Source organism: Columba livia, chromosome W (assembly GCF_036013475.1).
Source record: "Columba livia isolate bColLiv1 breed racing homer chromosome W, bColLiv1.pat.W.v2, whole genome shotgun sequence".
Classification (NCBI taxonomy): Eukaryota; Metazoa; Chordata; class Aves; order Columbiformes; family Columbidae; genus Columba; species Columba livia.
Genome location: NC_088641.1, coordinates 9,085,242 through 9,111,215, shown reverse-complemented (window position 1 = coordinate 9,111,215; position 25,974 = coordinate 9,085,242). Strand labels below are relative to the sequence as shown.

Sequence of the window (25,974 nt, the reverse complement as noted above, 5' to 3'; positions counted from 1 at the left end):
AGCAGGGGCTGGCCACTTGGGAAGAATATAAGGCTGCTGTTAGAGGATGTAGGAAGGCAGCTAGGATAGTCAAGGCCTCCTTAGAATTACAGCTGGCGAGAGGGGTCAAGGACAGCAAAAAGAACTTTTTCAAATACATAGCAGATAAAACTAATACCAGAGGCAATGTAGGCCCACTAATGAACGGGGTGGGTGCCCTGGTGGCAGAAGATACAGAGAAGGCAGAATTACTGAATGCCTTCTTTGTCTCTGTCTACTCTGCCGGAGGCTGTCCTGGGGAGGCCTGTACCCCTGAGACCCCGGATGAAGCCAGGTCAATGGAGGAGTTTGCTTTAGTTGATGAGGACTGGGTTAGGGAGCAATTAAATAGTCTGGACATCCATAAATCCATGGGTCCAGATGGGATGCATCCGCGGGTGCTGAGGGAGCTGGCTGAAGTCATTGCTGGACCGCTCTCCATCATCTTTGCCAAGTCTTGGGAAACGGGGGAGGTGCCCGAGGATTGGAGGAAAGCAAATGTCACTCCGGTCTTCAAAAAGGGCAAGAAGGAGGACCCGGGTAATTATAGACCGGTCAGCCTCACCTCTGTCCCTGGGAAAGTAATGGAACAGCTAATCCTTGGTGCCATCTCAAGGCATATCAAGGATAAGAGGGTTATTAGGGGCAGTCAGCATGGCTTTACCAAGGGTAAGTCATGCTTGACCAACCTCATAGCCTTTTATGAGAATGTAACAAGGTGGATGGATGATGGCAGAGCGGTGGATGTGGTCTACCTTGACTTCAGTAAAGCCTTTGACACAGTCTCCCACAGCATCCTCACAGCTAAGTTGAGGAGCTGTGGTCTAGACAATAGAGTAGTGAGGTGGGTTGCAAACTGGCTTAAGGAGAGAAGCCAGAGAGTGGTAGTCAATGGTGCGGAGTCTAGTTGGAGGCCAGTATCTAGTGGAGTGCCTCAGGGGTCAGTGCTGGGGCAAATATTGTTCAATATATTCATTAACGACTTAGATGAGGGAATAGAGTGTACTATCAGCAAGTTTGCTGATGACACTAAGCTGGGAGGTGTGGCTGACACGCCAGAAGGCTGTGCTGCCATCCAGCGGGACCTGGACAGGCTGGAGAGTTGGGCGGGGAATAACCTGATGAAATTTAACAAGGGAAAGTGTAGAGTCCTGCATCTGGGCAGGAACAACCCCAGGTCCCAGTATAGGTTGGGAAATTACATATTAGAGAGCAGTGTAGGGGAAAGGGACCTGGGGGTCCTGGTGGACAACAGAATGACCATGAGCCAGCACTGTGCCCTTGTGGCCAGGAAGGCCAATGGCATCCTGGGGTGTATTAGAAGGGGGGTGGCTAGTAGATCGAGAGAGGTCCTCCTTCCCCTCTACTCCACCCTGGTGAGACCCCATTTGGAATATTGTGTCCAGTTCTGGGCCCCTCTGTTCAAGAAGGCCAGGGAACTGCTGGAGAGGGTCCAGCGTAGGGCAACGAAGATGATTAAGGGAGTGGAGCACCTCCCTTATGAAGAAAGGCTGAGGGAGCTGGGTCTCTTTAGTTTGGAGAAGAGGAGACTAAGGGGGGACCTCATTAATGTTTATAAATATATAAAGGGTGAGTGCCATGAGGATGGAGCCAGGCTCTTCTCGGTGGCCAACAATGATAGGACAAGGGGTAATGGGATCAAGCTGGAACACAAGAGGTTCCGCTTAAATTTGAGAAAAAACTTCTCAGTGAGGGTGACAGAGCACTGGAACAGGCTGCCCAGGGAGGTTGTGGAGTCTCCTTCTCTGGAGACATTCAAAACCCGCCTGGACATGTTCCTGTGCGACCTCACCTAGGCGTTCCTGCTGTGGCAGGGGGATTGGACTAGATGATCTTTTGAGGTCCCTTCCAATCCCAAACATACTGTGATACTGTGATACTGTGAAAGGTGGACACTAATCAGTAAAAGGACTGATATTACACTTATTTACGACTTTAGCATTCTCAGCTTTCACCAGTTCTTTTGACAAATTATCTGACTCCAGTTCCTTGAACTGCTTAGTCTCTTTAGGGTCGTGTGATGGTATAGGGGGCCATCTGCTGAGTGATTTTCCTTCCCCCGCCCCAGACTGCTGTATCATCGGGGGTGCCGACGGCACAACAGGGGTTGGGGCAGGAAGGGAATCAAAGACACGAACTGGGTAAGCTTCACAGTTATTTTTAGAGTTCTTATCAGGCTGCAACGCTGTAAAAATTCCAGTAACCGCAGCCCGTTCAGCCTTCAGTTCTTTTAAGGTGGTAATTATAAGCTTCCATGTAGTCGCTAGTGATTTAGCTGCTTTATCTCCATCGCTAATCTTATCCCATAACTTTTGCCCTATATCATCCCAAAGTCCAATTTTTAAAGCTTTTTCAGCTTCTGTCAGGTAGCTGTTAGTTCTACACCAAACCAACAGTCTATGGATGTTACTTTCTTCATATTTAAGTCCTCTCATAGAGAGAATATGCAGGAGGAGTTTAACTGTGGCTTCTTCCTCAGAGGATATATTTTGCCCCATAACTTCACTCTTCCCTCCTCCCGCTCCCAGCCGCTCACCTTTTACGGTGACTTCTTCAACAAAATGCGGAACGTCCGTACGCCTCCGCCCGGTTCTCAGTCCAGCTGATCCGCCTCCGGCTGGGCCGCTCCAGGCTTTTCCCCGACCTCAGTGGTACGCCGTTCAGAGTATCACGTCAGGGTCACCATTTGTTGGAACGAAATAAGGACTCAGCAAAACAAGTCAATTCAATGTGAATCACGCTAAAGCCGTTTATTATAGAAACCAGCCTCCTTATATATGCAACTATATTCTAATCACGTGTCCACGCTCCAAGCATGGATTCGCTAAATGAGTATCGTGGGCTGTCCATGTGCTGGAGTCTCACTGATGATACGTCCGATGATTCACGCCACGCCAGGACCCTGCTGATTGAGGAACGCCCCTCTCTCTCACAGCAGATTCTGTTCTCAGCTTCTCTAAGAGGCCTTGAGATTCCTTTGAGCCTGACTAATTCATCAACAAAGTCTTTAACTACCAAAACCCCCTCCACAGATAGGGATCAGGTGTTTTCCGACTTGTTTATGATTTCTGTCTCTTCCATCTCCTGTTATTGTGGCTGCTTTGCTGCAGAACAGGCTGCTTCTTCTGATTCTTCTTCCTGCTGCTTCTCAGGAGGAGCTTCTTACTGCCTTACTGAGTTGACCTCTGCTTCCATTTTTTTTTCTTGACTACAGAAATTACTGTTATACTTGAGGGTTGAGTCTCTGGCTTAGCTACAGTGTCCATTTGTATGTCCTCAGGTCGTGAGACCCTCTTGTCCCTTTGAGGTTGCTGGATACAGGCTCAATACATGTAGGCAAGGCCTAAACACAGTGCTGGAATTTGTGTCTCTTTGGTACAGGCAAGGTATCATTCCTTCCAGTGGTCTGCCATTTCAACAGGATTCTATGCTTGTTTGGATGTGAAGTCCCAGACCATTGGGGGTGAAAATCGCTCTCAGTATCTGCCCAAATTCTCCCATGAACCTTGCCACCCATAACTCAACTGCCTCAGAGCACAACCCTATGTGGCATTTCCAAGCAGCTGGTTAACTTTAGGAAAAACTGAAATCAGATTTATTGTACACACCAATATGAGCATTCTGGTTATGCAGGAACATTCAAGAAACTGAAGAGCCATTGCAACAAGGCAGGAAATATCTTCTGTGGAGAAGAAAGGGGAGGTGCCATTCTTCATTTTTCCCACCATGTGTCTCCCAGAGGAGGAGAAAGGTGTAATTGCTGATTATCTCCATGAGATGGTTCCCAGAGTACTGGAACAGCAGCAGTGCAGAGCCCAAATACCAGATTAGGCTCCAGGCCAGTGCTTTTATCCTAGCTCTCCCAGGCAAAACACAAGAAAGTGATAAACAGCAAAATCCATAAGCAACCATTAACAAACCTTGGAGTTTGATGTACAGCAAGAGAGGGAGCACTCCCAGGAGCAGGTGAGGGATCAAATAAACCAGCACTGAGAACAAAAAAGTCAATATCATGACCAGCAACAGCATAGTCAAGATAAAACCAGTTTAATAAGTGAAAGGGAAAAAAAAAAAAATAAAAAACCAAACAAGTGATGCAAAGGCAGTCACTCGCCACCTTTCACCAGCAGACCAATGCCCAGCCAGTCCCTGAACAAAGACTACTTTGGAAAGATTCCCCCCACTTCTGCCCCAGTTTTATTGCTGAGCATGACTTTATATGGTATGGAATATCCCTTTGGATAATTCAGGTGAGCTGTTCCAGCTGTGTTCCTTTCCAGCCTCTTACCCACCTCTAGCCTACTCACTGGAGGGGCAGAATGGGAAACATAGAAGACCTTGATGCTGTGCAAGCATTGTTCAACAATAGCTAAAGTGTCCATGTGTTAACACTGTTTTGGTCACAAATCAAAACCACAACACCATATGAGCTACTATGAAGAAAATTAACACTATCCCAGCCAGACATAGTATAAGCTGTTATGATTATCATTTGTGTCACTGTCATCCTTGGGAGCTCCAGCTGTGGACTGCTACAGCCTTGTTCTATATCCTACAATAACAGAAAAACCTACAAAAACTTGCATAAAGTATGTGAGAAAGACAACATTGACACCAACAGAGATAAGAGTACAGGCACATAGAAAATGGAACAATTTCATTTGGAACAATCACTGCAGTCTTTGGCAGTCCAAGAGATTTTAGGTTTTTGTAAGCATTAGGGCATAGGAGAGACTTTGAAGAACAGAGGAAGGTATTTTGCAGATATTTCAAGGGAATATATTGCAAATGAGAGAACAGAGAATTTCCTGAGAGTATCTTTGTGCTCACTCTGCATTTCTGCTCCATCATTCAGAGTAAGGTCTGGAAAGGAAGAAAACTGAAGTAATGATTTCAGTGTGGAAATCAGGTTGCCTGTGGATTTATTATATGAGCTAATCACCTAGTGGCACTCTGTGACCCACTGTGAGACAGTGATTTGGGGACTGGTTAAAATAATACTTTTGAGGATCCAACAGCACAGATAACTGACCTGAGGCTTCACAGCAGCTGCAGGGGTTATTTCAACCTTGAGGCTGCAGTAGCAGCCAAGTAGTCTCTGTTGCAGAGCTACCTGATGTCTGGGAAGCAAAATTCCATCTACATTAACGTTAGGCCTTTCATCCTCACAGGATGAGTGGTAACAGCAGGTTTCACACCTAAAACATGTCTTTATGCCTTTCCAGTTGAGTTGATATATATGTATTGGAAGATGAGATTGTTCATTTAAGATTGTTTTCTTTAAAGGAAAAAAATGAACATATTCCATTAGAATAGTAAAAATAAGACAAAAAATAGCATATCAGGAAATTACATTTAGTAGTTGACTAACACAAAAGGGAGGTTTTCTTATTTTTTAAGTTGAAGATCTTGTGATGATGAAGAATAGAGTGGGACACAGTTCTATTTATCTTAAGCATACTAAAGGAGAGGGAAGATTCTAGGTTGTTTAATTCAGCATTCACATGACAGTTCATTGTTAGGTTACTGATTACAGACTTAAATTTACGCCAGGGAGACAGAGATCTGCTTTGCTTTCTGCTTGTCCACACATCCATTTCTGACTTCTCTATAAGCTTCAGACTGGAGCAACTATACTAGACTGATGTCTTATACAGCTGCAAAGAATCAATGGGACATGTGCCCCCTATGAAAAGAGTCTCTTAAAAAACAAGAGGTTTCTGCTCTTTTAATAATAATAACAGAATACTAACAAACAAAATGGCATGAACATCTGTACTACTTGTGCTGTTGTTGTATCTTGTTTCTTTACTGTTGATGTAATTGTATTTGAGTTTTATAGAATCACTTATAAGTTCTTTTAAAAAGAAATAACTGTAGATTACAATAATAGCTTTATCACCATCGTATTTGGTATATATGGCAAGGTTTTGGGAAAGGGGGGAACCGCAGGTGTGGCATTTGTGCTGAACACAGATGGTTCCAGCCGGCTTGGTAATGGACGCACCACAGGCCAAAGCTGAGCCAATCAGTGAAGTTGATAGTGCCTCTGTGATTCTGATATTTAAGAAAAGTCAGAAAACACTGCATAGGCAGAGAGAAAGAGAGTGAGAAACAGCAGTGCGAACACCAAGGTCAGAGAAGGAGAGAGAGGAGGTGCTCCAGGCACCAGAGCCGAGATTCCCCTGTAGCCCATAGAAGAGACCACGACAGACCAGGTATTCCCCTGTAGCCCATGGAGAGGTCACACACTGGAGTAGGGGAAAAGTGTGAGAAGGAAGAAGTGGCAGAGAGGAACTGTTATGTTGTTGCAGGTTAATCCTGGTAGACAGATAAGCACCACACAGTCACTTGCTCACTTCCACCTCCCCGTGGGACAGGGGAAGAGGAAAGGAAGAATAAAAACAAGAAAACTTGAGGGTCAAGATCAAACAAATGAGCAATTAATAAGTGAATGATAAGTGGAAGAAGAGAGAAGAAAACAAAACAAGTGATACAAAAGCAATCACTCATCACCTTCCATGGGTAGACTGATGCCCAGCCAGTTCCCGAGCGAAAGATGGCTAACCCCCTAAAGCCCCTTCTTTTCACTTTTATTGCTGAGCATGACATTATATGATATGGAATATCTCTTTGGTTAGTTCAGGTCATCTGCCCAGTTGTGTCTTCTCCCAGCCTATTGTGCAACCTCTCCTCCCCCAATCTATTCACTGGGAGGACAGAGTGAGAAACAGAGAAGGCTTGATGCTGTACAAACACTTCAGCAACAGCTGGAGTATTAGTGTGTTATCAGTACTGTTTTGGTAAAAAATCCAAAACACAGCACCATATGAGCTGCTTTGAAGAAAATTAACTCTGTCCTAACCAGGCCTAGTACATATATATAAACTATAACCCCCATCCCCTCTGCGATGCTTGGGGGGGCAAGTAGAAGAGTCAGGAGTGAAGGAGTGAAGTTGAGACTGGGAAACAGAGGGTTGGGGGAGAGGTGATTTTTTTTTTTTTAGTTTTTATTTTTCTTTCTCATTACAAAAACCTATTTTGTCCCCCTATCTTGCTGAGCAGGGAGGTATGAGTGAATGGGTGGGCATTTGGCTGTTAGCCAACATCGATCCACCACACACCAATTAGTGAGATTTCTTTCTGACAGCACAAAAATTTAACAGAACTTTTCATTATAAAGAAATTGTTTTTCTTTTCAGGTACCATGACCAACAGGATGTTACAAGTAACTTCCTTGGAGCAATGTGGTTGATTTCAATAACATTTCTGTCCATTGGATATGGAGACATGGTACCTAATACATACTGTGGGAAAGGAGTCTGTTTACTCACTGGAATCATGGTGAGTGTTTCAGAATTTATTCACTGGATATGAGAGTAGGTTTGTTGGAATTAATCCCCAGACTCATGGTAGTCATCACAGAAATATTTATTTGATAACTTTCAAAGTATATAGGCTTACTTGCACTGTTCCATGGTCTTTCATTCCATGGTAATGGAATGGAAGGATTTAATTCTCTGTAGGTAGAATGAAGAGCTGCTTAATAAAATACGAGAAACAATTATACCCTGATGCCATTCTCAGCTTCAAAATCTCAATAGAGTCTTTCATTACATGTTAGAATATCACATCTTCTTGACTGTCTTTGTACGTGTAATTGGACCACTTCGAAAAACAAACCTAGAGCTCTCGTATTTGCTTCTTAATGAAGTTATTTGCAGGTGTAGAATTCTGATGGTGGCTAGTCTCCTAAGCCATTTTGCTTGTGTATAGTTTTCTACATTGTTTCTTATAAGTCTAATAACATATGGTCCATAGTTTTCCATTGCTTTAAGTGGTTTTAAGTAGTGCAGTTTTCATTATAAGAGTTTTTGTTACCATTGATTTAATTGTTAGACCATACATATCCAGTACACATTTATTAGCCATACTCCATATCTAATTTCAATTTTTTTTATATTGTAGCATTTGGTCCAAGTTAAGTAGGGAGTAGGGCAATAAATTCTAATGGAAATTTCTGCATATTTACAGTAAATTAGAAGTAAAAAAAGCTCCTGATCCTGTCACTTTGTTATGTATCAAGCTCCCATGTAAATTTCCCTGTGAATGAGAAGTTCAAGATGGGCATCATATATAATACATATGACAGTAAGATCCATTGATCATAAAAGAAATGCAGCTTCGATATCTACCTTCTATTAAAACAGGTATATTGGGATTATGGCTGAAAACAAATGGTGGCAAGAAATTTCCCTTTTTGAGCAGGCGTTTTAGCGAATCTCATTTATAAAAGTGTGTATTTTATGTTCAGAGAGTAAAATCGTTCAATGCATTTTTGTAGTGTTGAAGACTTTTTTTCCAAATGCTGCTTTTATTTATTTATTTATTTTTTCTTTTAGCCTCTGACAAGTTTCAAGTAATTGACCTTTATTGAGAAAGATTTCCAGTAAATTTTGGTAGTGTCCAATGCATATCTCTTTAAATAAAGAGTTTCCAATCTGGTGAAAATACAGGCAGAAAGCAGGGAATTACTTAGAAGGCTTTTCTAAACTCATATCTGCTGTCTTCTGTGATATTTGCCTTTGTTCTTCATTCTGAGCTGGATTTTGATGCCAGATAGAATAAAAAATGGCCATAAATTCATTAGTAAAATAAGAGAACATGCAGCACATATTGCCACAGGGATGTGCAGAACAAGTATAGAACCCTGTTATAATGCTTTCCTTTTTCCCAGACACTGTTCAGAAATAAGAAGCAAATAGTTCAAGAAGCAGATATTAGATCATTATCCCTCCTCATTATAATCTCTGACTACATCCTTGACAACAGCTCTCTTGACAACTGCTAAGTTGCCTTAAATATTTACACAAAACAAATTGTTCAGCATTCTTGGAATTTTCAAGTTGAAAAAAATTTGCTGTAACAGAAATCTTAGAGTTTCCAAGTCTTGCAGAAGTGCAATGAAAATGTTAGTATTTATACCAATCATCCATGGGTTTTACACTGCTATTTGGTTTATATTGATGCAAATGACAGCAGCACCTGGACTGGTCTTAAAATTTTAATGGTTGTGGGTAGGCTGTATTATTTTATTAAAATGAAAACAAGGTACAAATAAAATAACAGAAACAGTATCCAGATTACTGCATTTTTTTTTTTTCTACGCACTCATGAATGAACCACAAAGAAGGTGAAATTCTAATCTGTATTTATCATTTTGCTTATGACAGCACCATTTGGAATCAGGTGTAAAATTATTTACAGCAGCTGTTTCCATTGCTTTAGTGAAAAGCTACAGTACTGGTTAATATATACTGATTACATACATAGCATTTCTTTCTCACAACTGAGACAAGATCCCTTTGAAAATTAGGTTTGTAAAAGGTACAGATGATATTCACTGTCATGTCTTTGATTGATTGCTTATGATGAAAAATTCTGCAGCTACATTTGAAGCAGTAAGGCTCCAGTCAGTAGTACTTACATAGTCAGGATCGCATTAGGAGTTTGGGATAAATACCTCCAGAGACAGAAAGCATTCTTAACAAAAAAAGGGGTCAGGTAGTTGGTGTGTAATGGTAGTTAAAACAGTAATGAAAATCTGACCCCCTAATTAAATTTTACAGGACACCAGTAATGTGGCTTTGGCAAGCTGTTATCTTTGAGAAGAAATTATGAAGCAATGTGAGAAATTTGGATTTTGAAATTACTGCTGTTTTTTTGGTAAAAGATCCAAAAGATATGAAGTGTAAAACAGTGAACATATTAATGAACATATCATCCAGCCTAAACTCCAAAACAAAAAAATGCATAGCTCTTAAATATAATTCTTTAAAAACAGCTACTCTTCTGAATCTTGTAGAGTAACTAATTCATGTTTATTGTGGAAAATATGTGATTTCAACAGGAAGAATTTAATTCCCTAGCATCTAAAGTAACAGGTAGATTACTGTGATCAACACCCAATACCACTGACATTTTGGTTTGGATTAAGCCCCTGTTAAAAAGTATAGAAGGGAAAATAAATATGAATGCATGTTTAAATTCAGGGAGACATCTGTAAATAGTTACAAGAGCAGTTACACAGACCACTGAAGAGTTAATATTGGCTTTGCAGAACTGGTGGCCCCAGGAAGCCTCCTTATGTGTCTTGACTCAATAGAAGGGAGAGAGCCCAGGTATGCCCTGGCTCTCTTCCCACTTTTGCCTCAGGAGCTGGTTTCTGTGGGATGGAAATCGGACTGCTCAGGCTAAACCCTGCATTGTGCTTCTGCCAGGAAGTAGACTTAATGCAGTCTGCTGATTGCACCAAGTTGTTCTGGATATTAAAACTGAAGCTATTGCTATCTCGAGCCACTGGTTCAAGTGACATGTTTAAAATTCTCCTAGAAAACAGGAAAATCTTTGCATATTATTCTGATGATACTAAAAGAAAATAAGCAGTTGAGAATCATTAAGAGTAAGCCCATAAAGAAGTCTAATTAATGTATAAAAAAAAATAAAATAAGAAAAAAGTGAAGCATTTGTATTCCTGAAAAAAGGTAAATATTAAATAATGTCTTCTGTCATACTGAACAATTTATTTTGGATCTTGAAAAGCACTTAAATATGTGAATCTTTAATGAAAATATTGAAACAGTACAGTACAGAGTTTGTCGCATTGGTAAATCATAGAATTGTTTAGGTTGGAAAAGACCTTTAAGATCATCAAGTCCAAACATTAACCTAGAACTGTCAAGTCCACCTCCAAAACATGTCCCTAAGCACCACATCTACACAGCTTTTAAATACCTCCAGGGATGGTGACTCAACCATTTCCCTGGGCGGCCTGTTCCAAAGCTTGACAACCCCTTCCGTGAAGAAATTTTTCCTAATATCCAGTCTAAACTTCCTCTGGTGCAACTTGAGGCTGTTCCCTCTCATCCTATTGCTTGTTACTCAGGAAAAGAGACCAACACTCCCCTTGCTACAACCTCTCAGCTAGTTGTAGAGAGCGATAAGGTCTCCTCTCAGCCTCCTTTTCTTCAGGCTAAACAACCATAGTTCCCTCAGCCGCTCCTTGTGGACTTGTGCTCTAGACCTTTCAAAAGCTTCGTTGCCCTTCTCTGGACACACTCCAGCACCTCAGTGTCTTTCTTGTAGTGAGGTGCCCCAAACCGAACACAGTATTTGAGGTGAGGCCTCAGCAGCGTCAAGTACAGGGGGAGGATCACTTCCCTAGTCCTGCTGGCCACACTATTTATGATACAAGCCAGGGTGCTATTGGCTGCCTTGGCCACCTGGACACAGTGCCACCTCATATTCAGCTGGCTGATGACCAACACCCCAAGGTCCTTTTCTGCCAGGCAGCTTTCCAGCCACTCTTCCCCAAGCCTGTAGGTTGCATGGGATTGTTGTGACCCAGGTGCAGGACCCAGCACTTAGCCTTGTTGAATCTCATTCAACTGGCCTCGACCCATCAATTCAGCCTGTCCAGATCCCTCTGTAGAGCTTTCCTACTCTGAAGCACTCCCCACCCAACTTGGTGTCATCTGCAAACTTACTGAGGGTGCACTCAATCCCCTCATCCAGATCATTGATAAAGATATTAAAGACAAGTGGCCTGAATACTGAGCCTTGGGAAACACCACTTGTGACGGACCGCCAACTAGGTTTAACTGCTTTCACCGCAACTCTTTGGGCCTGCCCATCGGTCAAGGGTTTTGATTGCAGGGTGACAATAAAACCCTGGCAGATGTATTGTTAACCCCCTCTTCCCCCCTTCCCCCTTCAGCCCCTCCCTCTCCCCCTTTCTCACTAAGGACAGGCGATCGGGAGGGAAAGAAGGACAGAGAGAAGAAAGTCGGAAAAATTAAAAATGTTTTACTAATGCTACTAGTAAGAATAGAGAAAATAATACAAAATATACAAAACCAATCTTGAAAGTCTCAGCAACTGCAGAACCAGCAACCAAAGTCCTGGATTAGACTCTGCAGCCAACCGGAGCTGGATTCAGTCTCTCACTAGGCCTCAGTTCGCAGGGACGACTAGCAAGGTCCTCTCCTAATGTCGGCCATAAGGAAAAGGGAAAAGAGACGAGATCCTTGTGATCTCCCACTTTTATATGAAGTATTCATGTGAATGGATTGTTATACACAGTTGGTCAGTTTCTTGGTCACCTATTTATCGTTGCCCCTCTCATGAGATGTCCATCCATGCTTATCAATAATTTCACATTCCATTGCTATGTTTACCAAAACATCTGGAGCATCTGGACCTGTCACAATGGGATACTTTTGCCAGTTTTTTCCGGTTAGGCTCATTTCAGCCTCTACAACAGTCTGTTCCTGGGATCCCCCAGTCACTCAAACAATATTGATGGATTGCGTTCTTTATAATTAGAAGGAATTATTGTGCACTGAGCACCAGTGTCCACTAAAGCTTTGTACTCCTGGGGGTGTGTTGTACCAGGCCATCGTATTTGTACAGTCCAATAAACTCTGTTATCCCTTTCCTCCGCCTGGTTGGAGGCAGGGCACCTCTAATTTCTGTTTTGCACAGTCTCTGGGTGTGAATTAGAGGTTCCTTCAAGAGCATCAGAATCTCTTCTGCTCCTTTTGTAAACTGGAGCAGCCACCTTCCTAGGAGTTTTTCCTTTTATCTCACGTAGTCGTTCCTGAAGTTCTGAGGTAGGTCTTCCATGCCACTTATTCATGTTTTCTCCCTGCTCATGTAGGAAGAACCACAGTGAACCTCTTTTTGTGGGCTGCCTCTGTCCTCTCTCTCGAGACTGGAAATGCCTTTTTCTAGTAGCTGAAACATAGGTTTGTGCAGGTTGTGAATGGTATGTGTCTTTTCTGAGTTCTTTGATTTCTTGCAACAGCTTTTCAAACCGGTCATCAGATTTTTCACACAGTTTCTCTACAGCAGAGACACAAGTTCGTAGAGAACCAGCAAGGCTGTCCTCAAAGTCCCAGAGCTGCTCAATCACTTCAGTAATATTTTGTACACCTCCAGATGACCAGACCATTCCTGCCAATGACTTAGCATATGCAGGTGGTGTACTTTGTACAAATCTGTGCCACAGAGGTCGTGTACAACTGGTTCTATCTGGGTCTGTCCCCTCTTGGCTGTCTGGTCCAAAATAGATGATCTCTCGCACAGCTAATTCTCTCAGGAACTGAATACCTCTCTCCATAGTATTCCGTTTCCCTAATGTGCATATACAATCTTCCTTGTAGGGAAATCTTACTTTCATAGCTGCCAGGAGTCGGGTCCAGAGAGTAGTGGTGTTAGACTCTCTTGAAATTGCCCTATCAATGGTGGAATCTTTTGACAGAGATCCCAGCTGCCTGGCTTCACCACCTTCCAATTCAATTGTTTCTGCCCCATTGTCCCAGCATCGGAGCAGCCAGGTTAAAATATTCTCGCCTTCACGAGGACTAAAGTCTTTTCGCAGATCTCTCATTTCACCTGGAGAAAAGGACCAAGTGGTGGTCACTTCATCTCCTCCCTGTGCTGATGATGCCACCTGGGTTGATGTTGGCCCTGTGGCCCCTGTGCCATCACCTGCTGCACGGGTAGTCTTTCTAGTGACTTTCTTACAACTGGCAACTGATGCTGATATGGGCTCACCATCATTTGATTAATTTCCAGAGTCTGAATGACTGTCACTGGCATCGGCATAGTTTTAGTGATTTCTATGGTTACATCAGCAACAGTGACCAGTGTGTGAGGAAGTAGGGGCTGCCTTGTTAGCTTTTGAGGCTGGAGAAGTAACATCATCTGCAGCGACCTTGGCAGAGGAGCTCTGCGTAGGAGCTGTAGCTTCAGCCTGTGAAGCTGCGGTTGGGGGGACAGTGGCTGCAGCGGCAGCTTTCGCTGTTTTGCTCTTTCTCGAGCGGTTGGGAGTGCTTTTTGCTAAAGCTTCCGAAGATGCACCGCATATCTCAGGACTAAAAAGAGACGCAAACCTCCTATTGAACCTCATTTCTCTTAACAGTAACACAAACTTACACACATTCAGCAAACCAAATAGCACCATCATATTTTTCTCAAAGCTCCAAGGATATTCAAAGCTCTCTAAAACATTTGCAAACTGTTCTAGCAAAAAAACAGAAGTATTGCTAGTCAGCCTTTCTAAAGATTCACTTGACCAATTAGCAAACACATAGCTGTATTGCTCTTTAATCTCTCCCAGAGGTTTTTCAAGGTAAAGCAGAAACGAGTAGAAATTCATTAGCAGCTGCAGTATAATGAAATAAACCAGTGCCAAACCACATAGTATCATCATAACCATCGTCTAGTTTCTTGTTGTTATGTCATGAATACTTCGATTCAGAAAGAATGCCCAACATAGGTATGGGATTGCTGAGCACAATGTAGAAAATAACTGATATAACGTATGCCATAACATCTTTAAATCAACGTAATTCACTTTGCCTTAATACCACTAAATAATGTCTGAAGCAAACAGACGGGTGAGTATCACAACTCTATGAGTTGGCACCATGCCAAGAAAATTGAAAGGTACGTCAAAGCAGTAGAAAAGCCAAAAATCTCCACATTTACCCCTTTCTCTTGCTCCATGTTGGGTGCCAATTATCTGTCGAGGGTTTTGATCGCGGGGTGAAAATAAAACCCTGGCAGATGTATTGTTAACCCCCTCTTCCCCCCTTCCCCCTTCAGCCCCTCCCTCTCCCCCCTTCCCACTCAGGACAGGTGATCGGGAGGGAAAGAAGGACAGAGAGACGAGAGTGGGAAAAATTAAAGATGTTTTACTAATGCTACTAATAAGAATAGAGAAAATAATACAAAATATACAAAACCAATCTTGAAAGTCCCAGCAACTGCAGAGCCGGCACCCAGAATTCTGGATTGGACTCTGCAGCCAACCGGAGCTGGATTCAGTCTGTTACTAGGCCTCAGTTTGCAGGGACGACTGGCAAGGTCCTCTCCTAATGTCAGCCATAAGGAAAAGGGACAAGATCTTTGTGATCTCCCACTTTTATATGAAGTGTTCACATGAATGGGATGTTATACTCCATTGGTCAGTCACCTGTTTCTCATTGCCTCTCTCGCAAGATGTGAATCTCTCCTTATCAATAATTTCGCATTCCATTGCTATGTTTACCAAAACATGTATCTGGTTCTCCAGGAAAATGCAGCTAATATGAAGGCTTTAGCTGACAGGCAAAATTCACTGAAAGAGAACTTGTTTTTTAACAAAACCAGGACACCATGCAGCCAGGTTTTACCCAGTGAAGAGTACGCCCGTCCAAGACATGAGCAGCCAGTTTCTCCAGGAGAATGCTATGGGAAACAATTTCAAAGGCTTTACTGAAGTCTAGGTAGACAACATCCACAGCCTTTCCCTCATCCACTAAGTGGGTCACCTTGTCATAGGAGATCAGGTTAGTCAGTCAAAACCTGCCTTTCATAAACCCATACTGACTAGGCCTAATCACCTGCTTGTCTTGTATATGCTGTGTAATGGCACTCAGGATGATCTGCTCCATAACCTTTCCCAGCACTGAGGTCAGACTGACAGGCCTGTATTTCCCTGGATCCTCTTTCTGACCCTTCTTGTAGATGAGCATCACATTTGCTAACCTCTAGTCAGCTGTGACCTCCCTGATTAGCCAGGACTGCTGATAAATGATGGAATGTGGCTTGGTGAGCACTTCTTCCAGCTCCCTCAGTACCCTTGGGTGGATCCCATCTGGCTGCATAGACTTGTGTGTGTCTAAGTGGTGTAGCAGGTCAGTAACCATTTCCCCTTGGATTATGGGGGCTTCATTCTGCTCCCCATCACTGTCTTTCAGCTCACGGGACTGGGTAACCTGAGAGCAACTGTTCTTATTATTAAAGACTGAGGCAAAGAAGGCATTTAGCACCTCAGCCTTTTCCTCATTCTTTCTTGCTATGTTTCCCCTCACATGCAATAAAGGTTGGGGCTTTGGCCCTTCTAATTTTCTCCTTGCATAACCTCCCATCATCTTTGTAGTCCTTCTGAGTGGCCTGCTCCTTCTTCCAAAGGTCATAAAGTTTCCTTTTTTTTTCCTGAGTTCCAGTCAAAGCTCTCTGTTCATCATGAACATAAAACATGAAATACAGATACTGTTTATATACTGGCAAGAGAAACTGAACTGAGTACCTCACTAAATCACCCATCAGTGTTGTTCTGATGAGACTTCACTAGGAAGCAGTCTATTCAGTCTATGCAGACTAACAGACTATGGAGCAGGTAGATGATAAATTAGATAGTAAATATGCCCTTTGCCTTCTTCATACATTAATTAGGCCCTCAGAGAGTGATTGATGAATAGAAATATGAGTGCCGTCATCTGTATCATAACAGGATATAGAATAGATGGGGAGACCAACACCATTTTCACAAGGCCATGCAACTTGTCTCAATTTTGATACTCATTGAATATGCAGTGGTTATCAATGCATACCTGCCCGATTTCTCAGTTCCTGGTCAGCAGGCTGAGCTCAGCTGGTGCACAGGTGGGGCACTTTATTTGTGCTGTTATTAACTTCAGTTGCACTGCTAATACATGGATAGTATTTTCATCTGCTTAACTATTTTATAGCATTGGGGCCTTGGAGTATTTTGCCAGTTTTTTCTTGCTGTATGAGGAGTATATAATGAAGATAACAAAAATGTAAAGAAGGGAAGTAGAAACTGGTAGAAATAAAAGGGGAGGCAATCATGAGAAGCCATGGGAAGATGTATAATTATTGACTGTAGGATGGGAAGAATTGGATTGAATGAATGATTGAATGAATGAAGTATATAAAAATATCTTAATAATATGGAAGATGTTGAATAGCTCCTGGTCTAGTATGAGAAAAGGGAGTTTGTCTATATTAAAATTCATTACATTTGGAACAAATAAGTAGAAGATAAAATGGATGAGTTACAATTAACTGGTTTATCACAGGATGCACAGAGTAGTTTGCTATAACTTGAATGAAGACTACTTTTGATGAAATAGATATCCTGTAAGATTTTCATGTTGGCTTCACTGTTGCTGAAATTGCAGCTTAAATGCTTCTCATTGAAATGAATTCCAAAGAGATCATTAAGCCTATCAAAGAAGCAAAAAAATATGAGAAAGTTCTTGAAGATGCATCATAGAGGTAGGCGAGGAGATTAGATGTTTCTATTGGAAAATTTTAAAGTAGCATCTTTTAACTGTCAGATCTGAACCCCATCCATGTAGGTGAATAATTCTTATTAGAGCAGTCACAATGCAGTCAGTGTGTACAATCTAGCCTTTGGAATACTAACTTTTTAATTCTAAACGGTGAATTAAAAATGACGCAGATACAGTTTTTAAACATCTCTTATAGCAATTTTTAAATTTCATGCATTTGGTTTTAAAGGACTGCGGCTCCTTTCGTACATGTGCTAAAAATGCCACCAGAATGAGGTGTTTATGCTGTATGACAAGGGGAACTCTTCAAGTAAGGTTAAATTGTGTCATTTGCTCATGAGGTTTCATCTCAGACCACCCGGTCTTATCAACAAATATAAAGAAACATGCTGTCTGCAAGAGCATGGTACCTAGAATAGCATAATTTTGAAACATCTGATTTCTCTTGGTAGCAAAATCTTATTTGTAACATCTTTGAAATTTAATTGTTACTAAATTTAAAAAAACCAAAAAACAGAAAAAAATAGATTCTAACTTCAGAGCTGATATTGGCTGAAGATCTTCTGGGAAGATTATCAAAAAAAAAAAAAAAAAGGTAAACATTGGATTTGAGCAGTGAAATGTGAAACTTATTTTATAGAACCTTCTATGGATCATGTACACAAAGGTCATACATTATTTTGCATTGTAATGCCTAGAACATTGTGGGATTTTTTAGGAAAACTTTTCTTTACATTTTTAAATTTTTTTAATTATTTGCAGAAACACAGAATTCATAAAACATGAAAATGTATTTGGAATTATGCTCAAAGCACTGAAAAGATATGATTAATACATTGCCTTGTGGGTAGATATGTATGACTGAAATTATAGAAGCAACTTAATCTTCTGTGATAGCAGTAAGATAATAATATTGCCATTTAAAGGTTTACTTAGAACATTTTGCACATTTACCAAGAATCTAGAACATTTTTAGCATTTCTAGTGTCTGGTGGCAAAAAGTCAAAGCAGTGTGGTGAATAGTTTTGTCAATGACAATCTCAAAAATCTAGAACACAGCTCAGTTTTTACTTCCTGAGAGTATAAGAAAATATTAAAAGCTTTTCATGCAGATTGGTAGCGTTTCAAGTCCACTTCTCAGATACATGGTAAAATATAATTAATTTGATTCTGAGAATTCAATAATAAACATCAGTGACCTCAGGATTCAAAACAATTTTTGTTTAATCCTTCTAACACAATACAATCTAACTGGAAAATCTGTCAAGCAGAAACATAAAATGGAGAAGACAGTTAAGGATGCTTGAATTATTAGAGTTGAAACTATTAGAAGTCAGAATTTCCTTAGCTCCTTTATTATTGTTCCAGCATATCAATTTTCCAAAGTGTAAACTTTTCTCAGGAACACTTCCGTGTTATTTTATGGCTGTGGCTTCTTGGGGTGAAATTCCTAACTGAAGTAAAGAGAATATATAATTATTAAAATGAAGTTGAGTAGCTACAGAGAGAATGAGCAATCAGTCCCTGAGGCAGTAGTGGTTAGTGCAGTAACCTGTAATGTGAGAGAAAAGCAGAGGCTTTCTTTTACCTCTATTTGAGTAAACAAAGTCTTCTGGAAGATGTAACCATCTTTTAGAATTATAAAATAAAATACTTCCTCAGAAGCTCTTTATTTCATCCCAATAGAAAAGGGAAGTTTTTTAAGTGTCAGAGGACAGGAAAAAACTGTTTCCAATTTAGATTTAATTAGAAATTACAGTTATATTTCATCAAGTTCAAAGGCAGTCAGTTACTGACTGGAATAAAGAGCAATTCTCCCAAGATATCCTTTTGCTACATAAATATGACTGGAGCTGACTGATTTATAAAAGCTTTTGTTTGGTTTTGAAAGAATGTAACTTGGTTTGGTTCCATCTGCAATAACTTTGAATTTCAATGCAACAATTTTTTATATACCTTTACATGCATTTTCATGAAAGTTTTGTATTTTTACTATCTGGGTTGCATGATTTTCCATGACACATGTTGGACATCCTTGGCAGCCATCATCCTAAAATATTAATGTTTATCATCAGCATTATATGCTGTTCTGCCTGCTGGTTAAGGGAAATCAAATTTCACCTCCTTGCTCAGAAAAAAGTTTTTGCATGCCAGGTGGAAAGATTTCACTGTGACTGTCATGATCTCCAGGGGACTTCTCAGATGTTATGATCATTGAAGGTTTCCCAGAAGCCTAGCTATCAGCATGCATTGAGTTCTTGGTCTTGTCTGAGTTACCACTACCATCATTTACAGGTTCTCTTGTAGAAGAGAGTGTCTTTGTTTTATAAACTTTTACTTTCTATGCTCTCACAGGAATCTTTTCAATTACTCATCTTGCATTCTTAAAAAAGAAAGTTTACTCCACACTTATCTCCTGCACCAGTACCCCTTACTGTGTCTGGGAGTATCTAATCAATTTCATAATTTTTATATGACATTTAATACTCTTCATATGATTTTTTTTCAACATTGCTAAAAGCATTACAGACTAATGAGAAGTAAAGGAATCTTTTAATCTGCTGTATTAGAGATTAGAGTCTGTTTAAATGTTGGAAACAAATTCTAGCTGTGGGACAGGCCGACAAACTCCACTGAAGGCAATTGTAGCCAGAAAAATACTGAATATATGAAAGTAAAAATAAAGTAAAACTATTTTAGCTCACATTTTTGGCTGAAATGGTGTAGTTCTCCTATTATTCATCCTACTCTATTTCAGTGAAGCAGTGTTACACGTCTCTCACAGTAAACAAAAATGACAAATCCAAAATGCACCATTTCCATAGCCTCTGTCTGTCTCATGGATGTATTTCTCCTTCAACTCTTGCATTGCTTGTTTTGGAGAGTTATTTTTTACTTCAAGCAAGGTCTTTTAAAAATTATTTTTATTGTATTTGTCCTGGATGGGATAGAATCATAGAATCATAGAATCATTCCAGTTGGAAAAGACCCTCAGGATCATCAAGTCCAACCATAACCTAACCTAACTCTAGCACTAAACCATGTCCCTAATAACCTCATCTAAATGCCCTTTAAACACCTCCAGGGATGGTGAGTCCACCACTTCCCTGGGCAACCTGTTCCAATGCCCGACAATCCCTTCCGTGAAGAATTTTTTCCTAATATCCAATCTAAACCTCCTCTGGTGCAACTTGAGGCTGTTCCCTCTCATCCTATTGCTTGTTACTCAGGAGAAGAGACCAACACTCCTTTCAGGTAGTTGTAGACAGCAATAAGGTCTCCCCTCAGCTTCTCCAGGAGAATGCTGTGGGATACGGTGTCAAAGGCTTGTCTGAAGTCTAAGTACACAACATCCACACCCTTTCCCTCATCTACTAGGTGGGTCACCTTGTCATAGAAGGAGATCAAGTTGGTTCAAACAGGACCTGCCTTTCATAAACCCATGATGACTGGGCCTGATCACATGGTTTTCTTGTATGTACTGTGTGATGTTACTCAAGGTCATTTGCTCCATTATCTTCCCTGGCACCGAGGTTAGACTGACAGGCCTGTAGTTACCCAGATCCTCCTTCCAGCCCTTCTTGTAGATGGGCGTCATGATAGCCACCTTCCAGTCAACTGGGACCTCCCCAATTAACCAAGATTTCTGATAGATGATGGAAAGTGGCTTAGTGATCACCTCTTCAAGCTCCCTCAGCATCCTTGGGTGTATCCCATCTGGCCCCCTAGACTTGTGGGTGTCCAAGTGGTATAGCAGGTTGCTAACCATTTCCCCTTGGATTATTTGGGCTTCATTCTGCTCCCCATCCCTGTCTTCTGGCTCAGGGGGCTGGTTACCTGGAGCACAACTGTTCTGACTATTGAAGACTGAGGCAAAGAAGGCATTTAATACCTCAGCCTTTCCCTCATCTTCTGTCACTATGTTTCCCTCTGTATCCATCAGGGGATGGAGATTCTCCTTAGCCCTCCTCTTGTTGCTAATATATTTATAGAAACATTTCTTGTTTCCTTTCACAGTGGTGGCCATGCTCAGCTCTAGTTGAGCTTCGGCTCTTCTAATTTTCTCCCTGAGTGGATGGAGTTAATTTTCCCCATAGAAGCCCCCATAGTGCTGTGCTTTGTAGTTGGAAAGGTGTTGATAACACACCAATATTTTGGCTACTGCTGAGCAGTACAGGCACTAAATCAAGACTGTCTCTTCAAATCCCCCACCCCTAAAGGCCAGTAAGGCCAGTAGGCTGGGGGTGAGCAAGAGGTTGGGAGGGGACACGGCCAGGACAGCTAACCCTAACTGACCATAGGGATATTCTATACCATATGATGTCGTGCTCAGCAACAGAAGCTAACAGAAAGGGGAATGGGGGGGGGGGGGGGGGGGTAGGGGCATTTGTTATTAAGGCATTTGCCTTCTGAAGCAATCGCTATGCATACTGAAGCCCTACTTCCCAGGACGTGGTTGGACATCGCTTGCTGATGGAAAGTAGAGAATAAATATTTTTGTTTTCCTTTGCTTCTGTGTGCAGCCTTTGCTTTTCCTTTACTAAACTGCCTTATCTTGACACATGAGTTTTTCATATTACGTTCTCTCCCCCGTCCTGCTGAGGAAGGGGAGAGATAGAGCAGCTTGGTGGGCACCTGGCAGCCATCCAAGGTTGTATGGGAATATATCGGAAGATTGGTGAGGAGATTAGTTAAATGTAAATACACTCAAGTGACTTGCAGCTGTCTGTAGAAAAAGCACATACATCATGGTAATTGTTTTACTGATTTTGTGTGCTTGATGAGTAGAACCTCTGTGTTAGATAACATAGGCCTGTGAGAAACTCTAGGCATCTTATCACTATGTCTGAGATTCCCATTTTGTTGTGAGAAAGAGTGGGAAGCTGTGCCTGCCTGAAGCCTTGAAATACAGGCAAGCTCAGCAGGCCCAGTGATGTTCCGCCAGGGCTGAACTGCTGCAGCACCTGTGTCCCCGCTTGTGTAACCTCTGCCTGGGAGCTTAGGTGCGACTTCGGAGATCCCCCAGTAGAGAGGTAACTAAAATAAAACTTGCTCTTTGCAATGCATTCGTGGCCTCTGGCTCTTCTTGTGACATGCCTGCGTATGTGCACACAAAGGTTAACCTGTAAACCCACCTTCTAGAGAGCCAAATGAACAGTGTATCTGTTAAAATTCATACAGGCTTTTTATTTTATGCAAAGCAGCAGGAAGAATGTTGTGCCTTTTCTGGTGCAGAGCTAAGTTTCCCATCAGAGCCATATGTCTGCAATGCAGACCTTCTCTCTCCCTCAGTGGATCCCAACGGAAATAAGAAAGAAATGTGGCAGCTGCCTTCTTTCAGCTACAAAGAAGCATAGCAGAATGTTTTTGTGACAGCTACAGCACCAAACACTGCAGTTCACTTCCAGTCCAGCTAAACCAAAGCTGCCAGGAGACTTTCAGCTAGCCACTTAATCACTGTATTGTCAGGGATTGGCTCAAGGAGTGTGGGCATGAGTCCACCGAGCAACTGTACGAGCAGAGCCCATTTTAGTTGACATAAGTAGGCCTTAGTTAGCTTGTCTATTAGGCCATGGGAAAGGGGGGAATGGAAAAGTACTAACTAAGGCAGGGTCAGGATATCCTTGAAGAGATAAGAGTCAGAAGAATGCGGGATGCGCATAGCTAGCTAAACCCAAGTAGGTGGAGTAAGTAAATGTAACCTTTTAGTGCTTAGCCTATTAGATAGAGACAAGTATGCATAATTATGGTATTTGGTATAAATGCACGCTATCTCGGGCAATAAAGTTGAAGTATGCTTTATCACTCACATTGAGTTGGCTGAATTTCTTCCTCCGTCGCATCAGGTCAGAACCCATGTTGGGATCTCCGTCCCCGACACTGTATTGCTTCCTTTCTCAACAATAGCACGCTCCAGGAATATATATCACCTCCAGGGGCAGTCAATGTGGTTGCAGAAATTGCTCAGTTAATTGTTGTAATTTTCATAGAATCATAGAATGGTTTGGGTTGGAAGGGACCTTTAAAGATTATCAAGTCCAACTCCCCCTGCCATGGGCAGGGACATCTTTCACTAGATCGGGTTGCTCAAAGCCCCATCCAACCTGGCCTTGAACACTTCCATTGATGGGGCATCCACGACTTCTCTGGGCAACCTGTCCCAGTGTCTCACCAGCCTCATAATAAAAATTTTTTTCTTATATCCAATCTAAATCTACTTTCAGTTTAAAACCATTGCCTTGGTAAAAAGTCTCTCTCCATCTTTCTTAAGTATTGAAAGGCCACAGTAAGGTCTCCTCAGAGCCTTCTCTTCTCCAGGCTAAACAACCCCAACTCTCTCAACCTTTCCTCGTAGGAGAAGTGTTCCAGCCCTCTGATCATTTTCATGGCCCTGCTCTGGCCCAGCTCCAACAGGTCCATGTCTTTCTTTTACTGTGGACCCCAGAGCTGGATGCAGTATTCCAGGTGGGGTCTCGGCAGAGTGGAATTGAGGGGGAGAATCATCTCCCTTGACCTGCTGGCCACACTTCTTTTGATGCAACCTGGGATACAATTTGCTTTCTGGAATACAAGTGCACAATGCCAGCTCATGTCTAATTTTTCATCCACCAGTACCCCTAAGTCCTTTTCTACAAGGCTGCTCCGACCTAGGTGCAGGACCTTGCACTTGGCTTTGTTGAACTTCATGAGGTTCACACAGGCCTACTTCTCAAGCCTGTCAATTTCCCACTAGTGAATCAGCTGCACTACTCATCTTGGAGTCATCTGAAAACTTTCTGAGGATACACTCAATACCACTTTATATGTCACTGATGAAGGTATTTTTATTGGTCCCAGTACCAACCCTGATTTCCACTTGGACATCGAGATGTTGACTGTGACTCTTTGGACATGGACATCCAACCAGTTTCTTATCCATCTAACAGTCTATTCATCAAACCCATATCTCTCCACTTTAGAGGCAAGAAAGTTGTGGGGGACCATATCAAAGGCATTACAGAAATCCAGGTAAATGACATCCATAGATCTTCCCTTGACCACTTATGCAGTCACTCCATTGTAGAAAACCACTAGATTAGTCAGGTATGATTTGCCCTCGGTGAAGCCATGTTGGCTGTCTCTAATCGCCTTCCTCTCTTCCATATGGCTTCAGCATAACTTCCAGGATGATCTGTTCCATGAGTTGACTGGGTACAGTACTGAGATTGACAGGTCCTTAGTTCCCAGTGTCCTCCATATTACCCTTTTTAAAAATGGGTGTGATGTTTCTCTTTTCTCCAATCACTGGGGCTTCACTTTACTGCCATGACTTTTCAGATATGATGGAGAGTGGTTTGGCAACTACATCAGCCAATTCCCTCAGGACCCTGGGATGCATCTCCTTGGGTCCCATGGAGTTGTGTATGTTCAGGTTCCTCAGGTGGTCTTGAATCTTTTCTTCTATGATGGGAGGGACTTCATTCCCACAGTCCCTGCCTTGAGGTTGAGGGATTTGAGCAATATGGGAAGAGAGATTACCACTGAATACTGAGGCAAAAACATTGTTGAGAACCTCAGCCTTCTCCGTGTTGGTTGTCAACAGTTCTGTTGTATTTAGCAAGGGGGGGTACATTTTTTTAATCTTCCTTTCTGACCAATGTACCTGTAAAAGCCCTTCTTATTATTCTTCACATCCCTTGCCAAATTCAGCACCAGCTGTGCCTTAGCTTTCCTGATCCCATCCCTACACCTTCAGGCAGTGTCCCCTATATTCTTCCCAGGATACATGTCCCTTGTTTCACTACCTGTGCATTTCCTTCTTACACAGGAGGTTTGAACAGGAGGTCATTACCCAGCCTTGCTGGTCTCCTGCCTTCCTTGCCTGATTTCATTCACGTGGGTGTGGAGAGCTCTTACATTCTAAGAAAAATGCCCTTAAAGAGCTGCCAGCTCTGTTCAGTTCCTTTATCCCTGATGGCAGCTTCCCAAGGGGTCCCATCCATTAATTCCTTAAACAACTGGAAGTTCACTCTTCTGCAGTTCAGGGTCTTGATTTATCACGTGGCCCATGTTCCTTGAGACTGTGAATTCCATCAGAGCATGATCACTGCAACCCAGGGCTCCCACCAGTCTTGACATCTCTGAGTAGTTTATCTGTGTTGGTGAGCAACAGGTCCAGTAATGCTTCTCCTCTGGTTGGGAACTCTCCTGGATTGCTTACAGTTTGCTGTGCTGCTTTTCCAGCAGATGTCTGGGAGACTGAAGTCCCCCAACAGGATCAGAGCCTATAGTTTAAATAAGAACACTTTGTTAACATCTTCCCCTTGATTGGGCAACCTGTAGTAAACACCAGCCACGAGGTTTCCTTTGATGGCTTGGTCTCTAATTTTCACCCACAAGCTCTCAAACTGTTCATTTCTGTTTTTCAAAGACAGCTCTGTGCAATCAATTATTATTTATTTTTTTTACATAGAAGGAAACACCCTCTCCCCTCCTTCCTTGCCTGTCCCTCCTGAACAGGTTATAGCCATCAATTGCAGCACTCCAGTCTGTGATTCATCCCACCATGTTTCAGTAATAGCAATTAGATCATAGTATTCTAGTTGCACAGTGGCTTCCAGCTCCTCCTGTTTCTTTCCTATGCAGTGTGCATTGATATAGAGGCATTTCAGGTGTGCTATTGACCTTATCACCCTTTCAGAGAATCATAGAATGGTTTGGGTTGAAAAGGACCTTCAAAGGTCATCTAGTTGAACACCCCTGCAATGAGTAGGGATGTCTTCAACTAGATCAGGTTGCCCATAGCCCT

General features: G+C 42.0%; 1 protein-coding gene across 1 annotated transcript in view; it reads left to right on the top strand.

Moving 5' to 3' along the window:
• The window catches only part of LOC135577095 (small conductance calcium-activated potassium channel protein 2-like), a 99,767-nt gene that overhangs the window by 39,629 nt on the left and 34,164 nt on the right, over nt 1–25,974 (top strand). The window contains exon 4 of the mRNA XM_065044792.1: nt 7,242–7,383. Within this exon, the coding sequence (XP_064900864.1) occupies nt 7,242–7,383 (142 nt within the window). The remainder of the gene's footprint in view (nt 1–7,241; nt 7,384–25,974) is intronic.